The sequence below is a fragment of the Toxorhynchites rutilus genome, chromosome 3, assembly GCF_029784135.1.
Source record: "Toxorhynchites rutilus septentrionalis strain SRP chromosome 3, ASM2978413v1, whole genome shotgun sequence".
NCBI classification, from domain to species: Eukaryota; Metazoa; Arthropoda; class Insecta; order Diptera; family Culicidae; genus Toxorhynchites; species Toxorhynchites rutilus.
Genome location: NC_073746.1, coordinates 213,660,315 through 213,684,207, shown reverse-complemented (window position 1 = coordinate 213,684,207; position 23,893 = coordinate 213,660,315). Strand labels below are relative to the sequence as shown.

Below are 23,893 nucleotides of genomic sequence, written 5' to 3'. Positions count from 1 at the left end.
TAACTAAAGAAATTTGATATCCTTCCAAGAACCAAAAATTCAAGAAAAATCTTCATATATAAACATTTCCATCGCACTTCTAGGTGGATTGACACTATTTTCGTAACTCAAATAAACTTTCAAGAAACTTCCATGTTGTCAAATTATCTTGAATTTGAATTGCGTTTTACTCTAATTTACGATAATTATTGAATAAAAAGTTCGAAAACTACCTTTTTTGACCCATTCTCGGCCCCATCGACGTTACGTTGAATCAAGGATCCCAGGTTTATCAAAGCAATGATCCAAACACAAGGCACATAAAGTTCGCTCGTGGTTTCTTTGCAATTGCTCAAAAGTCATTCATACTCCACCACAATTTCCCGACATCACTCGCATTGATATGTACACCTATGATATGTACACCTTTCTTGAACTTCTTGTATATAGCGAGAGCTATCGTTTCTCGTAAAACATTACCCTAAAGTAGAAAGTTACAGTTTTGGTTGACTTCCGCCTATCTTTTAAACAACAAGTTGCTTGCTACCAAGTTTGGCTATCCTTGCTGTATATGGTATTGTAGGCAACAGGATAAAGCTTAGAGAGTTTGGCCTACCACATATTGTGTTCAGTTCAGCAAAGCTCAAAAAATGCTTGGAACCAAGAATGTGCAACTATCAAAAATAACAGCTTAGGTGTGCAGCAATTAAAATAATTGTGACGAAATTATGCTACATTGTAAAAAAATACATATTGTTCTTATTTTCTCTGTATATTTTCTCTCTTAATATTTGATATTCCTCTTGCTATTCATGATAAATATGCATCCCTTGCTTGTTAAAGCGTTCATCTGATATGTGTTTAAAAGTTGTTATTTATTTAGACTTTATTATGTCAAGTATTATGTATTATGTATTATGCTACTATCCGTTGATTGTGAACCAATGTTATATTAAAGATATTTTCTTGTTATTTTTTAAAATCTAGCTCTGGGTTCGTCGATTGATGCGCTTATGTGCGCTGATCTCCCTTACGTCGGTATCACTCAACACGCCCAAAACGTATGAACGTTATCCCGTCCTGCAATATTGTACATTATGCAGCGATATCGTGGTGACGTTGCTCTTCACAGCGGAGATGATAGCGAAGATGCACATACGAGGATTGCTAAGGGTGAGAAACTATTGAAACATTAAACTAAACCAAAAATAATCTAACCAAAATATGTTTTTTAGGGCGAGGCTCCATACCTGAAGGATCATTGGTGCCAATTCGATGCCTCGATGGTATTCTTTCTCTGGGTGTCCGTGGTCTTGCACGTTTTTGAAATGCTGGGAATAGTGCCAAAGTTCCATTACCTTAGTATACTACGAGCGCCCCGCCCACTGATAATGATTCGCTTCCTGAGGGTCTTCCTCAAATTTTCCATGCCAAAAAGTCGAATTAATCAGATATTCAAACGGTCCAGTCAGCAAATATACAATGTAACACTGTTCTTCTTGTTTTTCATGTCATTGTACGGTTTGCTGGGAGTACAATTCTTTGGTGAACTTAAAAACCATTGTGTACTCAACACGACGGAACCCGAGTATGCCTACAAAATAACGACGGCATTCCGTTATAACTGATATTATGTACCTTTTCCCTTTGTCGTAGCACTCTTACAATCAATTCACTAGCAATCCCGGATACTTTCTGTTCAACGGACCCCGATTCCGGATATCAATGTCCCACTGGTATGAAGTGTATGAAAATGGACTTTCTATCAAACTATATTCAAGGTTTCAATGGATTCGAAGATATTGGTAAGATTTTGTTGAAACCCCAAGCTAAAAACTGCAATATTTACCATGAAAATTTGATCGTTACAGCTACCAGCATTTTTACCGTATATCAAGCAGCATCCCAGGAAGGTTGGGTCTTTATTATGTACCGCGCGATCGACAGTCTCCCTGCTTGGCGTGCCGCTTTTTATTTCAGTACAATGATATTCTTTCTTGCGTGGCTTGTTAAAAACGTGTTTATCGCCGTCATTACCGAAACCTTCAATGAAATAAGAGTCCAGTTCCAGCAGATGTGGGGTGTCCGTGGACACATACAAAATAGTACAGCTTCACAGGTTTGTTTGCGAAAGGGATTCCAGAGTTGCTTATTAAACCGTGTCTTTCTTCAGATTATTATCGGTGACGATACGGGCTGGAAGCTCATAACTATCGATGAAAATAAACACAGCGGATTGGCTAATGAAACATGTCATAGAATTCTGAAGTCGCCATATTTCCGAATGCTTGTTATGACCACAATTTTGGCGAACGGAATCGTAACTGCCACAATGCATTTCAGACACGATGGTAGACCTAGACATGTGTTTTATGAAAAGTACTATTACATAGAAGTTGGATATACGATTGTGTTAGATCTGGAGACACTTTTCAAAATTTACTGCATTGGTTGGAGAGGTTACTTCAAACACTCTGTACATAAGTTCGAACTCCTTCTAGCGATCGGCACGAGTCTCCACATCATCCCAAGATTGTATCTGTCTGGGTTTACATACTTCCAGGTGCTTCGAGTTGTGCGATTGATCAAGGCTTCACCCATGCTGGAAGGATTTGTGTACAAAATCTTCGGTCCTGGCAAAAAACTTGGATCACTAATAATTTTCACCATGTGTTTACTGATCATAAGTTCGAGCATTTCAATGCAGCTATTCTGCTTTCTCTGTGACTATACGAAATTCGAAAGCTTCCCGGATGCGTTCATGTCTATGTTCCAGATTCTCACGCAAGAAGCATGGGTTGAAGTTATGGACGAAACGATGATACGGACGAGCAAAACATTGACTCCCCTAGTGGCAGTCTATTTCATATTGTATCATTTGTTCGTAACCTTGGTAAGCATAATTATGTTAAGATCAATTGAGCCACGATAAAGCGTTCATTTTCAGATTGTGTTGAGTTTATTCGTTGCGGTCATTCTGGACAATTTGGAACTAGATGAGGATATAAAAAAGCTGAAACAGCTTAAATTTCGGGAACAAAGTGCAGAGATCAAAGAGACCCTCCCATTTCGGCTAAGAATTTTTGAAAAGTTTCCCGATTCTCCACAAATGACAATATTACACAAAATTCCGAATGATTTCACCTTGCCAAAAGTACGCGAATCTTTTATGAAGCAGTTCGTCATTGAAATGGAACCGGAGGACCCGTCGTATAGTGAAGGTTATAAACGTCCCATGTCGGAATGCTGGGAATCGAAAGTCGTGTATCGGAAGCAAAAACCCGTAAACGTGATGAACAAGACCGCCAAGGTGCGTGTAGTAGGTAGCAGTTTGCGTAAAATGGCCATAACACACATCATAAATGATTCGAACAATCAACGACTGATGTTGGGAGACTCCGCAATGATTCCTGTTGCGGGAGTTAAGTCGGGTCTCAAGCCACAGGGCACAATCACTCACCCCAAACCATGGAGAGTGGATCAGAAAAAGTTCGGTTCAAGATCAATTCGTCGTAGCGTCCGGAGTGGCTCGATTAAGCTGAAACAAACTTATGAGCATCTAATGGAAAATGGAGATATAGGAGCAGCCAGTCGAATGACGTCTTCGAGAGCCAGACCCCATGATCTGGATATTAAAATTTTGCAGGCCAAACGACAACAAGCTGAAATGAGAAGAAATCAGCGCGAGGAAGATCTCCGAGAGAACCATCCATTTTTTGATACTCCATTGTTTGCCGTTCCGCGAGAAAGCAAGTTCCGCAAAATATGCCAACGCATTGTTCACGGTAGATATGACGCAAGATTGAAGGATCCCTTGACGGGAAAGGAGCGAAAAGTGCAATACAAAAGCATGCAGTAAGTAACATTCGCTGATCATAACAATTTTTAATTCATTTGTTCATTTACATAATGCTTGATCCCATTATGAGATGAGGTGTATCGATGTACCTAGCTGTAGCTATCAACAAACCACATGGGCTGAAAAATCCCTAGGTTTTTAATGAAAACAATCGTTTCTTGGGCAATGAAGCCTTGCGATCTATACGACATTCCTTAGTTCTAGCGTTACATGACGTTCTTCCCTAGCCACGTAACGTCGTCGACAGCTAACGCTACATCGTGGCGAGAGTAAATGCTCCTTTAAGGGGTCGTTATACCCTCGCCCGTAAACCTCGGGTAAGAGGCCACAACTCCAGGTGCACCGATGTCAGAGGCGAATGAACTGCAAAGTTTGAAAACAAAGAACTGAACTGAGCTCGTTGTCCAATACAATTTTTTTTGTGTAGCGTAAGACTCCCCAGGATGTCCTCACCAACGCTTGTCGCTCGCAACCTTCTCGTCCTTAAAACGCCCGTTCGATTTTTCCTCGTATCCACTGGTTCTTGGCCGTTCCGTCAACAATCAGAACCAAATCACTTGCCCCTATATTCTTCACATCCCCTGGTCAATTTTCAGCAGCTTCGATATATGCAACCGATGTCCATTTGTTCAGTAGTACGTTCTATAATGCGGAACCTGTAGGAGCAGCTCAAAGTGTGAGCAGGGGAATTGACATTCTTCACATAAAATGATGAAGTCAGATTGAGAATTTACTTCGATTATCAACACAATGGTTCCGAAGAAATAACTAATAACAATAAAAACGATAGTTGAGAACAAAGTTACCAACGCAATGCGGAGACAAAGGCACCGAATTTACTGGGGTTCAATGAGATTTTTGGACAGCTGATTGAAAACAGCATCTACAATACTATATTACTGAAAGAATAATCGGGACAATTTCATAAAACAAGACCTTCTAGAGAGTCTTCTCACTAGTTGCCAGGAGTTGTTCTTTGTTGACATAATCGGTGTACACGAGCTGCCCTATGTTTCCTAGAAAAGCCAATATATATTTGAATATTTTCTTTATCGTTACCTTTGTGGTACTCATCGCCTGATACGGAATTTAAAATCGAACAACAAGTGTAAGCGACCGCGAGTAATCGGTTACATATTACTAACATAGATAATAAGAAAAACTGTTAAAATATTGAACTCCGGCCCCGTCAGGCTAACGCCATAGGAGCCTTGATAAAAATATATATTTTGGGGAAAAAAAAACAAGTGTAAGCTGCCAGCAATACATGTCCAGATGAACACACTCAGTTGGCTTACTTTCTCCGTTGAAAAATTGGGTCGATGATGCCCTTCAAACATTATCTAACATCATGACGATGGATATAAGTTTGATATTCCAACGTGAAAAGCTGATAGTTGTGTGTCTGTTTGATAGAGATCAGTAAAATTTAATATGCGTATTAGTAACAGTTTTCTAAAAAAATAGATAAACTGTGCAAACAGATACGTACTGGTACTGACTTAAAGCCATAGTAAGCGGAGCCTGTAGACCGGGTCACTTCAGGAGTCGGGAGATGAAGAGACTTCATTCACTACAGCTACAGGAAATTCGCATCTGTTTGCACTCATATTCTTACTCATACTCTATCTTCTCCTTCCGCTGCGTAATTTTGTTGTTTCATCTGTGACTGTTGTTTACGCTACATTGCGGTCGCCTGATACGCCTTGTGAAAAAAATGAATGAACTCTCTGATCAATTTTCTTTATAACTTCAGTCGGGTCAGATCCAACGATTTCATCGGGATGAAAGTAGGTATAGGTTCATCATTCCCCTTGTCACCAGGATGGTCGTCTCGAATATCTCGTCATCTAGCCTCCACTGACTATTCGAAATTGTCCCTATCGTTTCTTTCACTGAACGAACGAGTCTCTAAAACACTGTTCCCGTGTGTGTAGTCGCTGGGGAGATGATCTTCCAAGTGGTGCTCGTAGGGTGAACTTTACAGATATGGAGTTGTTACTTCTTTTCTTTTGCACCTTCAATTCCTTGCTGGTTTCTTGGTGGATTTTCGATGCTCTCTGAGAAGGCCTCTGCGTGCGACGAAGCGTTACACCCAAACTAGCGTGGGCAAAAAACATGCCATCTTTGGCAGAAAAGATGCCATTTCCTGGTCATGAGAGTCAAATGCGCAAATAATGAGCTATTTTGAAGCTTAAAAATGGTTTATATGTATGCGAGCAGACATCTCTTTCTGTTTTCTTTTCTCTTTTCATTTGGGATTATGCAAAAAAAAAGTCCATACGACGTCAATGGGGATCGAACCAAGGCCGGCTGGAATGCGAAGTTACTTTACACGACCACGCTATCCATATAGCTGCCAGCGATATTATAATGGAGCGTGATAATATTACACCGCATCATAAAATGAAGTTGGAAGGTGTTTTCTAAGCCGATAAAGAAGAACATGAACGAGAATATATCTTTCTCTGTCTGGGCCGTGTATTTGGCAAACTATACGAAAAGCTTTCGTTTAAATGTGTCTCCTGTTTCGCTCCCTCATATTGGCTCTAGCATATATATTATACAAATGATATACATGTATTGGGGAGTAGAACATTTTATGTTATCTTTCAGCTCATTTAATGTAATAAATCGGGATGCCAAAAAATGTGCTAAAAATTAACCATATTTCGGTACTTGGTGAGTCTTAGTGCAGCTATATTGAAACGCACGCGAATTTCATTGAAAATGGTCTATCGGTTGGCGCGACGGAAGCGGCGAATGTACCAGTTTACAATGAGAAAAGTGATGAAATGTTGGTTTAAAAAAATTATCGAAAACTTAGCTTCGGTCGGTGCATATGTGGCACCACCAATTCGATTACGGCTATGCAGAACACCGTTCTCATCCAGGAATAGACACATGGTGTAGATAGGGCTGGATCGGTCCACGGTGACATAAGTAATTCTTCCTCGGCCTCATTGGCTTCGTATCACTCCATCACCGGTTTCACGTAATGGTTCTATGCCAGATTTGGTCAAAACAGAGTGTCACTAAGCAGACACATCTGGAGGCATTCTTCTTTATATATTTGCCACACCAAGTACTTCTTAGCAAATTTGTCGACCTTCTTCTGCCGAAACTTTTCCAGAAAATCCAAGCAGGATTAGCCGATGAAAAACTCCAGGCTGGGGATCTGCTTCTACGTCATCCATTATGATGCATTTCGACTATACCAATCACTCGCGGTACAGCTTCCTGGCGCTAGATTTGAGCACCGTATTCTGTTTATCGGTTCGGTTAGGTGCCTTGAAGACATGAAGTCTGGCCCGCTTCATTGTCTGCTGGACGAACCAGACGAAAGAATTGGTCACGTCCCGAATCGAAAGGTTCGAATTGCGCTTGGATTAATCCCTCACTTTCCTTGCCTTCACAGGGTGGATCGGCTTCGCTTTTCCTCCGCTGCCAGCTCGCTTCTGGGTCGATTTTACCCCACGGGACACGGTCGAATGGTCGATTTCCAACTGTTTCGCGATTCACCTGTGGGTCCAACCTATTTTTTTGTCGAAACACTGCTTGCTTGGAAGCCATCTCGATAACCACTTAACAGATTGTGACTAAATTTTGCACATATAAACATTACACTCTAAACTAATTTTACCCAAAATTTCATCAATTTTTACCCATGCAATAAAAAGTTATACACAAAAGAAAGTGTTGCATTTTTTCGAGTACAATCTTTAATTATTATATTTTTTCCAGCAACTTCCTCGGCCTCGTGACTTACCTGGACTGGGTGATGATCTTCGTGACGACACTGTCCTGCATCTCAATGATGTTCGAGACTCCACAATACCGCGTAATGGAGCACGTCACACTACAAATAGCCGAATATACTTTTGTAATTTTTATGAGCTTGGAGTTGGCCCTTAAAATTCTCGCAGATGGATTATTTTTCACTCCCAAAGCCTACATCAAAGATGTGGCTTCCGTGTTAGATGTTTTCATCTACGTTGTATCGTTAACGTTCCTAATCTGGATGCCACGTCAGGTTCCCAGCAACTCAACGGCACAGCTTCTGATGATATTACGATGTTTAAGGCCATTACGAATCTTCACACTAGTGCCACACATGCGAAAAGTTGTTTATGAACTTTGTAGAGGATTCAAGGAAATATTGTTGGTATCGACTTTACTGATTCTCCTTATGTTCGTTTTTGCAAGTTATGGAGTTCAACTGTACGGTGGCCGTTTGGCTCGTTGTAACGATCCAACTATTCTTAAACGAGAAGACTGTGTTGGCGTATTCATGAGACGTGTGTTTGTTACAAAAATGAAGTTAACTCCCGGTCTGAATGAATCCTACCCGTCGATGTTGGTTCCACGAGTGTGGGCCAACCCGAGGAGATTCAATTTCGATAATATTGGTGATGCAATGCTTACACTATTCGAAGTCCTCTCCTACAAGGGTTGGATTGATGTGAGGGATGTACTCATCAAAGCTCTAGGACCTGTACATGCTATATACATTCACGTTTATATCTTCCTCGGATGTATGATTGGATTGACCCTATTCGTTGGTGTAGTAATTGCCAACTACTCCGAAAACAAGGGAACGGCTTTACTAACCGTAGATCAGCGACGCTGGTGCGATTTGAAGAAGAGACTGAAGATTGCACAACCTCTACATTTGCCACCAAGACCCGATGGACGGATGTTTCGAGCATTTGTTTATGATATAACCCAGCATATCGCATTCAAGAGATGGATTGCGTTGGTCGTGCTGGTCAACAGCATGCTATTATCGATCACGGTAATATTTGCTACATTGATTTCTAAAAAACATTATTAATTCTGGATTTAACCACAGTGGACAAAAGGAGAAACCCACACGGAGCGACTTGTTATCGTAAGCACTCTACTTACGTTTGTTTTTGTTATCGAAGTTGTTATGAAGGTAATTGCCTTCACTCCCAGGGGATATTGGCAATCAAGGCGGAATAGATATGACCTCCTAGTCACAGTTGCCGGAGTTGTGTGGATATTTCTTCAAACAACACTGAGAGTATGTATTGCATATGTATACGATTTGAAACGGTAGAAAGTACATTGAATTCTTAATTTCAGAGTCATTTATCATATTTCATTGGTTTTATGGTTGTCATATTGAGATTTTTCACAATAACTGGCAAGCATACGACCTTGAAAATGTTGATGCTTACAGTCGGTGTTTCAGTGTGTAAATCGTTTTTCATCATATTCGGTATGTTCCTGTTAGTTTTCTTCTATGCATTGGCTGGAACAATATTGTTCGGTACGATGAAATATGGCGAAGGAATCGGCCGGTAAGTATCTTTTATACATTGGATGCTCACTTTAGTATACATTTCACTGTACATTTTTCAGTTTAAAGTTCGTTTATTTTCAAACAAGTAAAATTTAGTCTGCAGCAAAACATACTCGTGACAGTAACACTGTGAGTAAGGAATTATCCAATGAATTAAACTATGGCTGTCCTTATTTTACACTGGATTAAATTTAACGAAATATATAATCCTGCTCGGACAAGTCATACCAACAGCCTTCCTAACAAGCATTGTTTAGTTCATTTGATAATTTAGCAGTTTTCAAGCTACCGACTAAGTCTTGCTTTGTTCACTATCATGATGTGTACAATTATTAGTTCCATTACAGTCGTTAACCAATAATCTTAACATCGAATTCAAAATTTTAGCGTTTGTTGATCAAATATAGCAAAACTACGAATGTCCGAATTCGAAAGTTCAGGTTACAATATACTGGCTGAATCTTGTATTTCCGGCAATTGTCGTTGTTTTATACGGTTAGGTTCAGGATTCGTTTGTCCATTGGCTTCAACAGACGTACGAATAAAACACGAACATGATGGATTATTCGTAGAATATAAAGAGCATTCTTATTTTCGACTTCTGCATTGTTGAACTGCACATCGTGAGTTTTGAATATAGACAATATTTCGTCGCATGTTTTTCATCAATATAGAGTGGCTTTGTTGACCAGTATCAGTCGGCTCTCTGATCCATATTTAAAATTGTGATGCGACAAAAAATCGCTGCGTTACTCTTATCAGCCAAGACTAGCTACTGAATCGAGATAGCGGTCCACGGTAGAAACGGTAGCTGCCCAGAAATTGGCGGAAAGTATTTCGCGCGTTGGAGTAGAGATGGCCCCACTTCAACACGCGGTAGTCCCGGAACTTTTTGAATGCACTGTGTCTGCATCGCGCTTCGAAGCAACGTGATTCTCTATATGGGAATGTAGCTGCTTTGCCCTTTATCGCACCGTTCAAAGAATCAGAGACGAATGAACTGAAAAAGTTTAAAGTCTCTATAATACAAAACCTAACATAAGCTACAATATTCAGTCACACCCCGACCAGCTTGATGTGTTGACAATGAAAGTTTTTTTTTTGGAATGTTGTTGCTATGTCCATTTTCGCGCCGCTCAAACTCTCAACCAGTGCCACAAATTATCAAAATTTACTCACGAATGAAGAAATTAGCTTTTTCCCAATATCGGTTGAATTATCTTCTATTGAAACTCAACACCATATCTGTCATAATGAGTATAACACTAATAGTCGAGACGCGTGAACTTTGTCCGGTATATTGAACGAAAATAGCATGAACGAATTTCGAAAAGCCTGCATTCAGGCACTTTTATTACTGTCAATTATTTCAGGTGATCATCACAAACGTTAACCTTCTAAGACCCAATTTTTTGACGTAGGACTACGTCTTTCATTTCTATACCGGGGTGTAAAACCAAAGTTTCGAGAACGAAAGCGTTACGCTGGAGACCGAGATTTTGAGCGTTAATAGCTCTTAAACAACTGAACGAAATGGTATGATAAACACTTCATTTGAAAGATAAAATGTCTACGCGTCATATACTTGTTACTTTTTGATCCAAAAACTTGTTTCAATAGTCTTAAAATTGCTTTCAAAACAGGCTATTGAAATCACCAATCGGTATATAAGCGAGCGCCGCTCGTAAACCCACTCAGTTATGATTGAACAGCGACTGGAGCATGTTGTCGCTGTTGTTGTGAAGCTAATTTCGTTTATCATGAAAACGCTGATGAACGGTGTCACCAAGAGCCTGTTTGTGCACCTAAGGCCAAAAGGGAATCCATCAGGAGGAGAGTGATGCCACGGTTCCGCTTGAAACATCGGAGCAGCCGCCACACACACACACACACACATACACGCGCGGAATTCTCGTTGCTATCATCGTTGCTGAAAAATAATCTGCCAGTTCCCCTGGGAATTGAAAAATACATTCATGCGAAAGAGTTTATTTTAATGTTTTCTATCCATATAACACTGCAACCAAATACATTTGGTTTTGTTATTTTTCAATCAATCGCAATTAACAGGAAAGCTTCTGAATATTTTTTTCCCCATCAGTGGAAATTTTCGTATCCAATATTGGATGCATAACATGAAAAACGGAAAATGTTTCACATCGCGAAAATCAAGTCATTTTCGAGCGATTATTTGCTTTCTACTCATATAATGCTGCGAACAAATACATTTCGTTTTGGATTTTTTCAATCAAGTGCGATCAACGTAAGACCACGTCTTTCGGCAATTTATTAGAGGTGCAATGAATCTTTAGGAATTCCCGCTCTACGCGCACTGGCAAACAATGTTTACTCAACAATTTCTCAAACTAGAAATGGGTGTTGTGAGAAAGGATTAGCGAACGCGAAAACGACAAACGGGAGAAAGATATTTGGAGGTTGAAGGAAATTGGCAGAAAACTTCTTCATTCTTTCATTCAAATAATGTGATTCATACCACATCGTTTTGCCAGAAAGAGATTATTAATGCTCAAAGGAGGAATCGAGTCCTCCGAGGAAATTACCCAGCGCAAATTAGAGTCGACTATCGATTGCGGCATTCGTACACAAATAATTTTATAATGCAGTTTCACCAAAGTGATTTCTTCGGATATATTCACTACATCATGTCATGTATTTCATATTCTTCATTAGGAAATCCATATCCATGGCACCTATCGGTAACGAATTATTATCGAAACCACGATTTTCGCTAAATGCTCCTTTCGGTTCGGCCTGTAAAAAACTTTTCTGTACTCTAATCCATCAAATTTGGAGCCCTGAAAAGGGCCGTTGATTATATGCTAAGCTAATATAGTACGCTCTCCTCGGATACGATGGGCCAGCTGGATGTCCTTGGGCATGATGTGACGCGTTTTGCATGGATAGCACACAAATTGGTATCTTCGAATAAGCCTCCTGCAGCGTCATAACCGCGGAGCGCAAGTCGGTTTTGAAGTCCTGAGCAATTCCACGAACCAAATGCTGCAAAGGTAGCTTGCGGATCAGCAATTCGGTCGACTTCTGATAGCGACGAATTTCATGCGAAGTTCCCGGTCGATAGCGATGTGGCTTCTCCACCTATCCTGCTACTGGTGCGCTTATCCGAGCTGACTTCGTGTGTCTTACCACCGAATGACTAACGAGCTGTCTGCGAAAGACTAACGAGCTCGAGTCCTCACGGTGCGAGAGTAGAGTAAGAAATGAACGAAAGCAAAGGAAGCGTCATTTTATAAACCATAAAAGTATAGAATCTAAATCCCACCCTTATTATATTCGTGAGTATACAGTAAGCTTATACAATAAAGAGGGTGGGGTTTACATTCGATTCTTTTATGTTTTATAAAATGACACTTACCTTGCTTTCGTTCATTTCTTACTCTACTCTCGCACCGTGAGGACTCGTTTCATCGGGACTAAGCAGGCAGCTCGTTAGTCCTTCGGTGGTAAGGCACCACGAAAGCAGCTCGGATAAGCGCACCAGTAGCAGGATAGGTGGAGAAGCCACATCGCTATTGACCGGGAACTTCGCATGAAATTCGTCGCTATCAGAAGTCGACCGAATTGCTGATCCGCAAGCTACCTTTGAAGCATTTGGTTCGTGGAATTGCTCAAGACTTCAAAACCGACTTGCGCTTCCAAAGTTCCGCGGTTATGACGCTGCAGGAGGCTTATTCGAAGATACCAATTTGTGTGCTATCCATGCAAAACGCGTCACATCATGCCCAAGGACATCCAGCTGGCCCATCGTATCCGAGGAGAGCGTGCTATATTAGCTTAGCATATAATCAACAGCCCTTTTCAGGGCTCCAAATTTGATGGATTAGAGTTCATAAAAGTTTTTTACAGGCCGAACTGAAAGGAGCATTTAGCGAAAATCGCGGTGTCGATGATAATTCGATACCGATAGGTGCCATGGATATGGATTTCATAATGAAGAATATGAAATACATGACATGATGTAGTGAATATATCCCCATATCGAAGAAATCACTTTGATGAAACTGTTTACCGTTTGTCGTTTTTAAGTGTTGGGAAAGGGCATTATTTTTGCTGAGCAAATTCCAAGAAAAAATCCATTCCTTCTTTAAGCGTGATTCATTCTGCTTCGGATCAACGGAACAGTGATAATCATTTCATACAAAAGATAAAATGTCCAAGAGTTATATGATTGCTATTTATTGAGTCGGAAAATTGTTTCAATAGCTTAATGATAGCTTCGAAAACAGGTTATAAAATGACGCTTCCTTTGCTTTCGTTCATTTCTTACTCTACTCTCGCACCGTGACGACTCGTTTGTTTGGGACCAAGCAGATAGCAGGTTAGTCTTTCAGTGGTAAGGCACACGAAGCGCACCAGCCGCAGGATAGGTGAAGAAGCCACATCGCTATCGACCGGGAACTTTGCGTGAAATTCATCGCTATCGGAAGTCGGCCGAATTGCTGATCCGCAAGCTACCTTTGCAGCTTTTGGTTCGTGGAATTGCTCAGGACTTCAAAACCGACTTGCGCTTCCAAAGTTCCGCGGTTATGACGCTGCAGGAGGCTTATTCGAAGATACAAATGTGTGTGCTATCCACGTAAAACGCGTCACATCATGCCCAAGGACATTCAGCTGGCCCGTCGAATCCAAGGAGAGGGTGCTATATTAGCTTAGCATATAATCAACGGCCCTTTTCAGGGCTCCAAATCTGATGGATTAGAGTTCAGAAAAGTTTGTTGCAGGCCAAACTGAAATGAGAATTTTCATTTGGACGCCATACAGCATCGAGAAAATTCCGGAAAGATCTAATCGTTGCTGAAAAATAATTTGCCAGTTCCCTGGGAATTGAAGAATACATCCATGCGAAAGAGTTTATTTTAATGTTTTCTAATTATATGGCGAACACAGCGACCAAATACATTTGATTTCGTAATTTTTCAATCAAGTGTAATTAGCTGGAAAGCTTCTGAAGATTCTTCTTTCCCATCAGTAGGATATTTTCGTATCCAATATTGGATGCATAACATGAAAAACGGAAAATGTTTCGTATCGCCAAAATTATATAATTTTCAATCGATTATTGCTCAGTCGCCGAAATTTTCATACTCAGAGAGTTCATTCTCCTCTAGTTTGCCTTCCAAATTGCCATCGTAAACCACACCTTCTCTCGATTCAATCACGCACGAAAAGCATACTGAAATGATATTGTGGTGGTGAAACCGATTCATTTTTCGTGAGGCGTCGTGCACAAATTACGTAACGCGATAAGGGGGGAGGGGGTAGATGTTGCGTTACTTTCTGTTTATTAGAGATAGGAAATTGCGTTACGAAAGAGGGGGAGGTTCAAAATCCGGATTTTTGTGTTACGTAATTTGTGCACGACGCCTGAGGACATCGACAAGACAACATCGTTACTGAACGAGCTGAACGGCGAGGGATCGAGGTATTCATTACCTGGCTTGACATGACCTGAAATGCAATCAGTTTGTTTTAACTGTGAGGAAGCGCAGAAAAGCCGATCGATCAGAAGGAGAAGAGAAGGTGAAGAGAGTATCAGCATCGAAATACGGTTCCTCGGGAAGACATAGAAGCAGCCGCCACACACACATATACACGCGCGCAACTCTTTTCGTTTGCTGGTTATCGAGAGGAAACCTGGAAAGAAATGATCGTTGCTGAAAAATAATCTGCCAGTTCCCCTTGGAATTGAAAATTACATTCAAGTGAGTTTATTCTAATGTTTTCTATCCATATAATACTGCGACCACATACATTTGGTTTTGTGATTTGTCAATCAAGTGCAGTTAACAGGAAAGCTTCTGAAGATTATTCTTCAGAACAAGGTTTTTTGTATCCAATATTGGATGCATAAAACCTTGAGTCTTCAAAGTAACACTCTCGTTTTTGAAGTCACCCAAATATTTATTTATTCATTCATTCAGGATGGATTTAGATTCAACTTCAAACAAATGATCTCTAAATCAACGATAGTCCTACGTCACCCTTGCGGTTATACCATAGATATAACCCACTTCCTGTTTTTATTTGTCTAAAAAACCCCATTCCACGTTTATCTCGAATTTCCGACTTTCAACATAAAATATTCCTAGTAGAAGGCTGCCAGCATAAAACCAATGTGTATGTATGATAGATGAAAATATTTCAAAGACGTTCTAGTGAGGGGTGAACATTGAACATAATGTCTGAATAATTTGAAAAGAAAATCCGTGAAGCCCATCTAAAGGCGGGGTTGGGTGGTAGAGGGTTAAGTTGATCTTCATCGCTTGCGGTGAATTTTTATTGAAAACGTGTTTGATTTACATATTTAGAAAAAAAGAAAGAATCAGGAATCCGGAAAAGGCAACATTAGTTTTCGTTGAGCGTTGACCGTTGTGCGGTGTTGAGCGGTTGAGCGAGGTTTTGCATTGAACGGCGTTGAGCGTTCCGTTTCTTTTTTATACAGTTTTATAGTAACTTTCAACACTTTTTGGCTGGTTCGTCACTTTACTTCCATTTTTGGAAGATTGTCGAGAACGAAAATTGAACTCGTCACTTTTAGCGTGAGTGGTACGGACCGTTTCCGCTTCCTATGCTTTTTTACTACCGCCATTTCGCTCAGCGTTTTCAATGAACCGGAAACCATCATCTTCTTTTCCAAAATAGCATCGGAATACGATATTCGACTTCTGCTGTTGAAGCCCTTTCATCCAATACCCATATCGTAGGGGTTTTATATCATTGCTGATCATTTAGAGCCAGTATCATTGAACCGGAAATCAAAACAAGATTATTTTCCTTTTCCGCTCGTCTGTTATTGTCACCCATTGCCCATATAATTGGGGGTGTATAACATTTCCGGCCAATTGAATCCGGAATTGAACCGGAACGGGTTCTTCGGAACTATAAAACAATCGGTGGACTTCGACCTCAACGAACTGGAGGAATTCGGAGGATCGGAAAACGAAATTAGCTTTTATTTACACGTCTGTATTCTACGAGATTCTGACTTAGACTGACTATACTATAGAAATCTCGGTCATATGCATTCTACATGGCTGAGTTTTAGATAGTTTTCATTTTGGTAACGTAACGTAGGTAACAGCTATTCAAGAAATTCATTTTAGGCAAATTTCATTTCAAGAGAAATTTATTAAATTTCAGAACTAATACTAATACTAAATATTAATCAATAGTGTTGTTTCATATTTATCGACTCTCGCTTGAGCAGTAGGTTATCAATACGAGGCAGGCTGAAATTCACCGAACATGAATGTTGTGAACCCGAATATTTTCGGCACTGCTCTCAACACTCATCAAGCTGGTCGGGGTTTGACTGAACGTTTCTTCTTCTTGTTGGTCTTTTTGAACGTTGTATCTTCCGCCCTTCTCTTATATATACATCGCGCTTCGATGCAACATGATTCTCTGAGCGGCGCGAAAATGGGCATAGCAACTACATTCCCAGAAGCCATGCCATGTAAGCTTACTCTCGAATTGAATGGAATGGAGGATGCTGCTTGTTGCATTAGAAACATGTACGAGTAAAATCGACCTCTTTCATCGTTACATTGTATATTTGTTTTACTATTTCCACTATATATGTCGCGGAAAAAAACATACGCGGGGAACTTTTCTCTTAATTTGTGTTTTTTGGAATCAAAATCCATCCATTAATTGAAGAGATATTAACGTTTAAGACACACTCGTTAGTTGGCAGCGCATGTGGAGTGAAGATGAGTTCGGTCGCTGGTTACACACGATTATCCCTAAGGTTTCGACGAAAGCTTGGTTTAAGGGATTGGATGTAGGTCGTGATTTCATTCGCGTGATATCTCGGCTTATGTCCAATCACTACAACCTAAACGCGCATCTCTATCGCATTGGGCTCGCAGCAAACAATCTTTGTGATTGTGGCGATGACTACCACGACATCGAGCATATTGTCTGGTCGTGTATCCGGTTCCATGCTGCTCGCTCTCAGCTTTCTAGAGCACTGAGAGCAAAAGGCATCGGATCGGATCGGATATCCCCATCCGGAATATCTTAGGTAGCCGTGATCCTGATCTTTTGCTTCATCTATACCTGTTCCTCAGAAACGCCGATGTCAACGTTTAATGATGTTTCCTTCGTTGTGTCCCTGTTTCATATCCCTTCTATCCGATCTATAAACTTTTACTTAGTCGCGGCAATACATACACACACTCTTTACAGATACACGGGCCAAAGGTTGTGCAGTCCACTGATCATTCAACAAGAGCCAAAGGTTGTACCGCTCATGACAACTCTACACGAGCTGATGTTTGCGCCGGCTAGTGACCATTCTATCCTGGATTCCTCGAGTCGAGAAGACGCACCACGCTAGATATGGGGTACAGACTAGGGGGCGTTGCTGATTAATGGTCAGCTGCATCCCAAAAGGAAGTATCCCGTGTCGGGCACAGGTACAGAGCATTGGAGACAGCAACATCACAATTACTAAAACACTTGTAATACTAACCTTGAGCCAACCGCGAGTAATCGGTTACATATTACTAACATAGTTATAAGGCAAACATTGTCGAAATATTGAACTCCCGGCCCCGTCAGGTTGACGCCATATGAGCCAATTTTTATATTTCCTTAATGAAACTTATTCTGAGTCTAATGTTAGGGGGGCGAAGTCACCATCTAACGAAGAGACGGTCCGAGGTGCAAGCCGCCGAGGTGACGCAATCGGAGTCGAATTCAATGTACATTAACATTTGCTAGCCTCGAAACATTCGCATGTTTGATGATGCTTATACATAGTTTTTCTAAATTTATATTGCGTACTACCATTCAACAAAATTTTCGAGATAAATTTCACAAGTGGAAAAAATCTGTACTAATCTGTACTTTTTCACGAAAACATGTAATCTGTACCGTACAGAAGCTGTACCAAAAATAACGAAAAAATCTGTACCTTTCCAGATAAATCTGGAAACGTGTGGCAACACTGGGCCCCTATATTGAAAGATTAGACGTAGTCCCACGTCAAAAATGCCTTAATGACAACGTTTCCAATGTGCCCGAAATTTCCTAATGTTCAACCTCTAACGCAACCCTTGCTAGAATAAGATTTTTCAACATTTGTCAATATTTTGTATTCTTATATTTTTATATAGGACTTCGTCTTTGATTTCTATTCTGGGGGTAACCATTATGACATTTGTTGTACCGTTACAAAGGAAATTTATCCAGCATTTTTTTGGCGCGAAGTACCAATACTGGTGATAGTGAATCAATCACATAATTTAACGAAAAGAACAGTAACGAATTCCACGACAACAAACAATTATATTTACAAACAATAATTTCCGCTCAAGATTTTTTTCGTCATTTAATATTCATTCATAAGTTTTATTTTTAAAACGTGCTTATTGCACCCTAAAATCTATTACCTATTACGCTTTCCAGAAATGCAACGCTCAAAGTCGTCGTGGAAAGGTGGCCATTTGCAAAACTCGGTTGAATTTACACCGAGCGGATCACAGAATACAATATTGCGATCCATTCGTGTAATTTTGATTCGATCGAATTTCAGAATACGAGTTCGTATGCTGAAGTTCAAGAAATGTTATTGGAAACATTGTCAAAACCTACTCAACATGTGTGCGAGTCGCAATTGTCTGATTGGTGTTTTGGATGTTGTTAGCAGGGTTGTTTGTATTCCATTCCATGTTCTTCTTGTAAATGTACGTGTAAATGAGTATAAGTATTGAATTATAATTGATACAAAATACAACTCTTTTGAACTGGTTGGTGGTCCTGAAAAGGATCGATGGGTAGCTTTGTAGATGCAACTGAAGATGGTTAATACATGATTCATTCTTGTTCTCGTGAGAACAATACACGGGATTTGTGCCCTTATAGCTACTATGTATCTCTTGTTCTAGACATTTACTCCCGCCATAGACGATTTTATATTTGTTCCACCATGCTACATTTTTGTCAACGTATAAATTTAATAACCCTTTCGTGCGATTCAATCACACACAAACTCTCTGCACCTAATGGTATGTAAACCAACGATGTTCAGAACACATATGAGCTTCCGTACCAATCTACTCAAAGCTATCGTGAACATTCAATATTGGCACTGTTGTTTTTATAAAATAAGGCGGTTTTTTGACACGGTGAAATATTCTCTATCCCATATCAATCAATTTGTATTCTCCGCTGTCGAATCAATAGCCAATAGCACCATTTGTGCGCATCGAATTATCATCGATTTTCGGTTTCTCGCTAGAGGCTGCGTTCAGACCGGTAGCAGCATAAAAACTGGATTGGGAGAGCACAGTGCTTTGGCGAGTAATCGAGAACAAACTCGAGCCACTGCACAATAATGGCTAAGTGGATTTTTGAGCGGACACCCATTTATATAAATATTTGTGTGATTTCAATACATTGTTTTCAAATAACAACAAGTAATAAGTATATAACTCTTAGACATCTTTGAAGTGATAATCTTACCTCTTTGTTTTAGCCGGCAAAGAGATATTAACGCTCAAAACCTTGCATCTCCAATGTAACGCTCTCGTCTCCGAAACATTGAACATACACCCTGAAACAAAAATGAAAGACGCTCCAACGTCCTACGTCAAAAGACCGGAGCGGGCCCGAAAACATGGTAAAGGTATATTACGGCATGACAACACACTGACAAACAAACACCGCTAATGTCTTGAAGGGCGAAATAAAAACCCTCAACTGGGAAACGTTATCGCTTCTGCCGTGTTCTCCAGACCTGGCCCCGTCATATTATCACATTTTGCTTCAATGGTTCATGCACTTGCAAAGCATTACTTCATCGAATACAAAGATGTCGGCATGGGTCGGCAAGCAATATCCGTCGAAACAAAAAAGTTTTATTGGAAAGGAATCATCAATTTGCCTGGGAGACGGGCGTAATGTGTTGAATCAAACGGGGATTATTTCGATTAAAATATTTTGAGGTTCTCCTGAAAATTATGTGTTTTCTTCCTCGAATAATACCGGATAATTCCAACATGTAGACTATTTCCGTTAGATGTCAAATGCATCTCCTGACGACGGTACTGAAATTCAATTGAGTGCGCAGCTAAGTTGGACATTTTATTTCAAGGAAACAAAAAAGTGGGATTTCTGTTAAATTGACACATTACAAACAGTGTTGCCAAAATACATCGCACAAATTCGGAGAACACAATACATGATCTGCGAATGGATATTTCTTATATGAACTTAGTTTAATATGAGAGCCAGGATTAAGAGATTTGAAATGAAAAAAATAAGAATGTAGAGCAAGATACAGAAAAACATCTTTTATCTTCCGAACAAAGGGTTCATATTATTCAACTTTAAATCTTAATACCAATAATTCCAGCAAATGATATGTTTTAGTTTGTATGTAGTTTTGCAGTCGATAAGGTCGGAGTTTTTGTCTACATACGGTGTGTTGTTTGAATTGTTTAAGTTTTACTGTCGAAATCGTTCCACTTTAATTATATCGGTGTTGTGTTTACGACTCTCTTCCCTTACATATTTTGATGAATTGACTCATAGCCACACATGCTTATCCACGCCCAAGGACTCGCTAGTCGAATATCCGTAGGAGTATTTGCATGATAAAATGCAATTCGGCAGTATGTGTCGATCGCGCCAAATATTTTCGTTTCTTAGGTCGTTGTTTATTCCGTTGCAAACATTCATGCATCTGTGTTTGTTTCTCTACCTTCTTGTTTGGAGTTTTTTTATTATCCATAAGTGCTAACCGAATGTATTTTCACTGTCTCAACTTTTGGAGTTTCAAATTTCTCTCAAGTGGGTCAAACACTCCTTTCATTACTTCCTAAAATTTGATGTTATAGCAAAAAATGACACATATTATTTTTGCATAATTTCTACTAGATTGCTATTTTGCTATAGGCGTTTCTCTTTGTTCATGATCTAAATTGACTCATTCGCTACCATGTAAGAAAATAGCATTTTATTCACTACTTTTTCCATTAGTTTCAATTATGTATATACTATATACAGGGAATACATATATTAGATACTGGTGAGTCATTTTGACGCATGAATATTATTATAAATCATACATCACTTAAGATCTTATTCACCATAGTGGAAATCGAAATGTGTGTTCATCCTTATAGATGCGTTAAAAAGAAAGCTTTCCCGTTTCATCTGGCTCTTTCTCTGTTATCAATTTCAGCCGAGCAAACTTTGGCTCGCCGGTCACCGGAGTGGCCATGCTGTTTCGTATAGTTACCGGTGAAGATTGGAATAAAATTATGCACGACTGCATGATCCAGCCTCCCTATTGTACCCAGGCAGCGAACTATTGGGAAACGGATTGTGGGAATTTCACGGCCAGTTTAATCTATTTCTGTACATTTTACGTTATAATCACATATATTGTACTGAATCTGCTAGTCGGTATGTTCACGATCGCATTATTAACGACAGTGTAATATCAAATTATGGTACAACTTTGCAGCTATTATCATGGAGAATTTCTCGTTGTTTTATTCGAATGAAGAGGACGCACTTCTGTCCTACGCAGATATTCGCAATTTTCAAAATACCTGGAACATTGTGGACATACACCAACGAGGAGTAATACCAGTCCGGAGGGTAAAATTTATTCTAAGACTATTGAAGGGGAGACTCGAGTGTGATCCACAGAAAGATAGATTACTCTTCAAATATATGTGTTATGAATTAGATAAGCTCCACAACGGTGAGGACGTAACGTTCCACGACGTAATAAAGTAGGTTTTGAAAATAATGCCATTACTGCTGCTAATATCAAACATTTTTCTATTCATCACTAGCATGCTATCTTACCGCTCAGTAGATATTCGAAAAGCACTTCAGTTGGAAGAACTACTAGCGCGCGAAGAATTTGAGTATATTATAGAAGAAGAGGTGGCCAAACAAACTATTCGCACGTGGCTTGAAGGATGTCTGAAAAAGATACGAGCTAACAATATTACGGTTGTAGCACTACTGTCGATTAATTTTATAATCTCGTAAACATTTGGTTCTTCCAGAAACAGCAAAATTCACTCATCGCTGGATTGCGTGCCACCAATGACAGCATCCAAAAGATGCAGTTGCAGCAGCAACAACAACAGCAACAGCAACAACAACAACAACTGCAACAGCAACAACTACAACAACAGACGAATCAGCCCCAAGATCAAGTAGAGGAACAAACCACCAATAAGGAAGCCAATGTAGAGACTGTAGAAAATGTCGAGCACAATGTAAAAGAGATTGAAAACAATGCCAAAAATCGCAAAAAGAATCAAAATATTTTAAACCGATCGGATTCAACCGGAAGTAGCAGCGGTCGCAAATTCCTCGCTCCAACGCTGTCTGATCCGCAAGCGAAGAATGAAAAGGACCGCTACGTTAACAAGAAGAAATCCCAACGGCAGCAGACTGCTAATAATAAAACTATTAGCCAAATTAATGAATCCAATCATAGCCATTCTTTGCATCAACACTATCATCATTTGACACATGGCAACGAATTGCAGCAAAGCAATAGTAATAAATCTGGTCATCCACATATAAGCATGGTGTATGAAGTACATGACTGGTGGCAGGAGCAAGTAACATGCACACACAGTGACGACGAAGACATGTAGAAGTTTTTTTTTTCTTAAATCATTTTCCTATTAGACCTTTTAGTAAGTTTTCACCGTTTTCCGGCATCTACACTGTAAACAATTTGTTTTTGTAGTGTACTCGACCTGAACACTTGCCAAAAAAGAATATATTAGATGAAATAAATCTAGAGCGAGAGCTAGCTAGAGCAAAGAGAATTTCTTGAGTTGTACAAAACTATGCCTGTGAAAATAAGAAAACTTGATCACCCAAAATCTGGGAGAACTTTTGCAATGTCCCAATGTCGAATCACAACACCCCTATAAGAAGATATGATGTTAGAGAGCTGAAAATGTTACCTCTTAGTTCGTTACGTTAGTATTTCATGTGCGCCCCCATTTTTGAAAACATTTGGAAGTAGTGATATTTATTGATTTTGATAATATACACAGCATACGAAATAAATCTTGCTTTTGAATATCTCTATCACAGGTCACTGAAGAATTATTTTTTTAGAATTTTTGTAGCAATAAGAAGTTGTAGCAGAAAGTGATGAACGGAACGAATGAAAAATGTATCTAAGGCCAAGCAAAAGTCGACCACAAGGCCAAGCATCATCACCGCGATTCAGACTATCAGTGCGTTGCAAAAGTGCATGCGGAGCGTGCCACGCATCGCATCGTGAAAAATTACCAATTTCATACGCTTATTGCTTAGTCATTTCATCAATCGGATCAATCGATTTGGGCACTCCTCAACAATTTATTACAATGAATTAAATAATATATTTTATGAAACTAACTATCGAACAATTTAAAAATCTCAACCGTTAACCAGGCGAAAACATTGCGTTCTGATTGGTCGAAATCGAAGATTCAAGCTTCCTCTTGTACCCACGATTACCCAGTCATTTCCTGATAGATTTACATCAATCGACATAACAATTCATGAGAGTGAAAACTAATATTTTTTAAGAAACCAAGCTGGAAATCGGCATTGTAAATACATGCAAGTTGGGGGAAGTTTTGTTCCCACCGAAATGTGTTTCCCTAACGAACGCCCCTATTCTGTATTTTGATGGATTCGAAATA

At 39.7% G+C, this 23,893-nt stretch overlaps 1 protein-coding gene across 3 annotated transcripts in view; it reads left to right on the top strand.

The window, feature by feature from the left end:
- The window catches only part of LOC129775256 (sodium leak channel NALCN), a 30,364-nt gene extending 7,097 nt beyond the window's left edge, over positions 1-23,267 (top strand). For all 3 annotated transcript variants that reach the window (XM_055779757.1, XM_055779756.1, XM_055779758.1), the window contains exons 2-14: positions 967-1,152; positions 1,215-1,567; positions 1,636-1,784; positions 1,851-2,098; positions 2,153-2,872; positions 2,927-3,834; positions 7,583-8,633; positions 8,691-8,885; positions 8,948-9,165; positions 21,400-21,623; positions 21,685-21,958; positions 22,022-22,184; positions 22,241-23,267. In XM_055779757.1, coding sequence (XP_055635732.1) covers positions 967-1,152; positions 1,215-1,567; positions 1,636-1,784; positions 1,851-2,098; positions 2,153-2,872; positions 2,927-3,834; positions 7,583-8,633; positions 8,691-8,885; positions 8,948-9,165; positions 21,400-21,623; positions 21,685-21,958; positions 22,022-22,184; positions 22,241-22,843 — 5,292 coding nt within the window. In that variant the 3' untranslated portion in view covers positions 22,844-23,267. The remainder of the gene's footprint in view (positions 1-966; positions 1,153-1,214; positions 1,568-1,635; positions 1,785-1,850; positions 2,099-2,152; positions 2,873-2,926; positions 3,835-7,582; positions 8,634-8,690; positions 8,886-8,947; positions 9,166-21,399; positions 21,624-21,684; positions 21,959-22,021; positions 22,185-22,240) is intronic.
- The last annotated feature ends 626 nt before the right edge of the window (positions 23,268-23,893 follow it).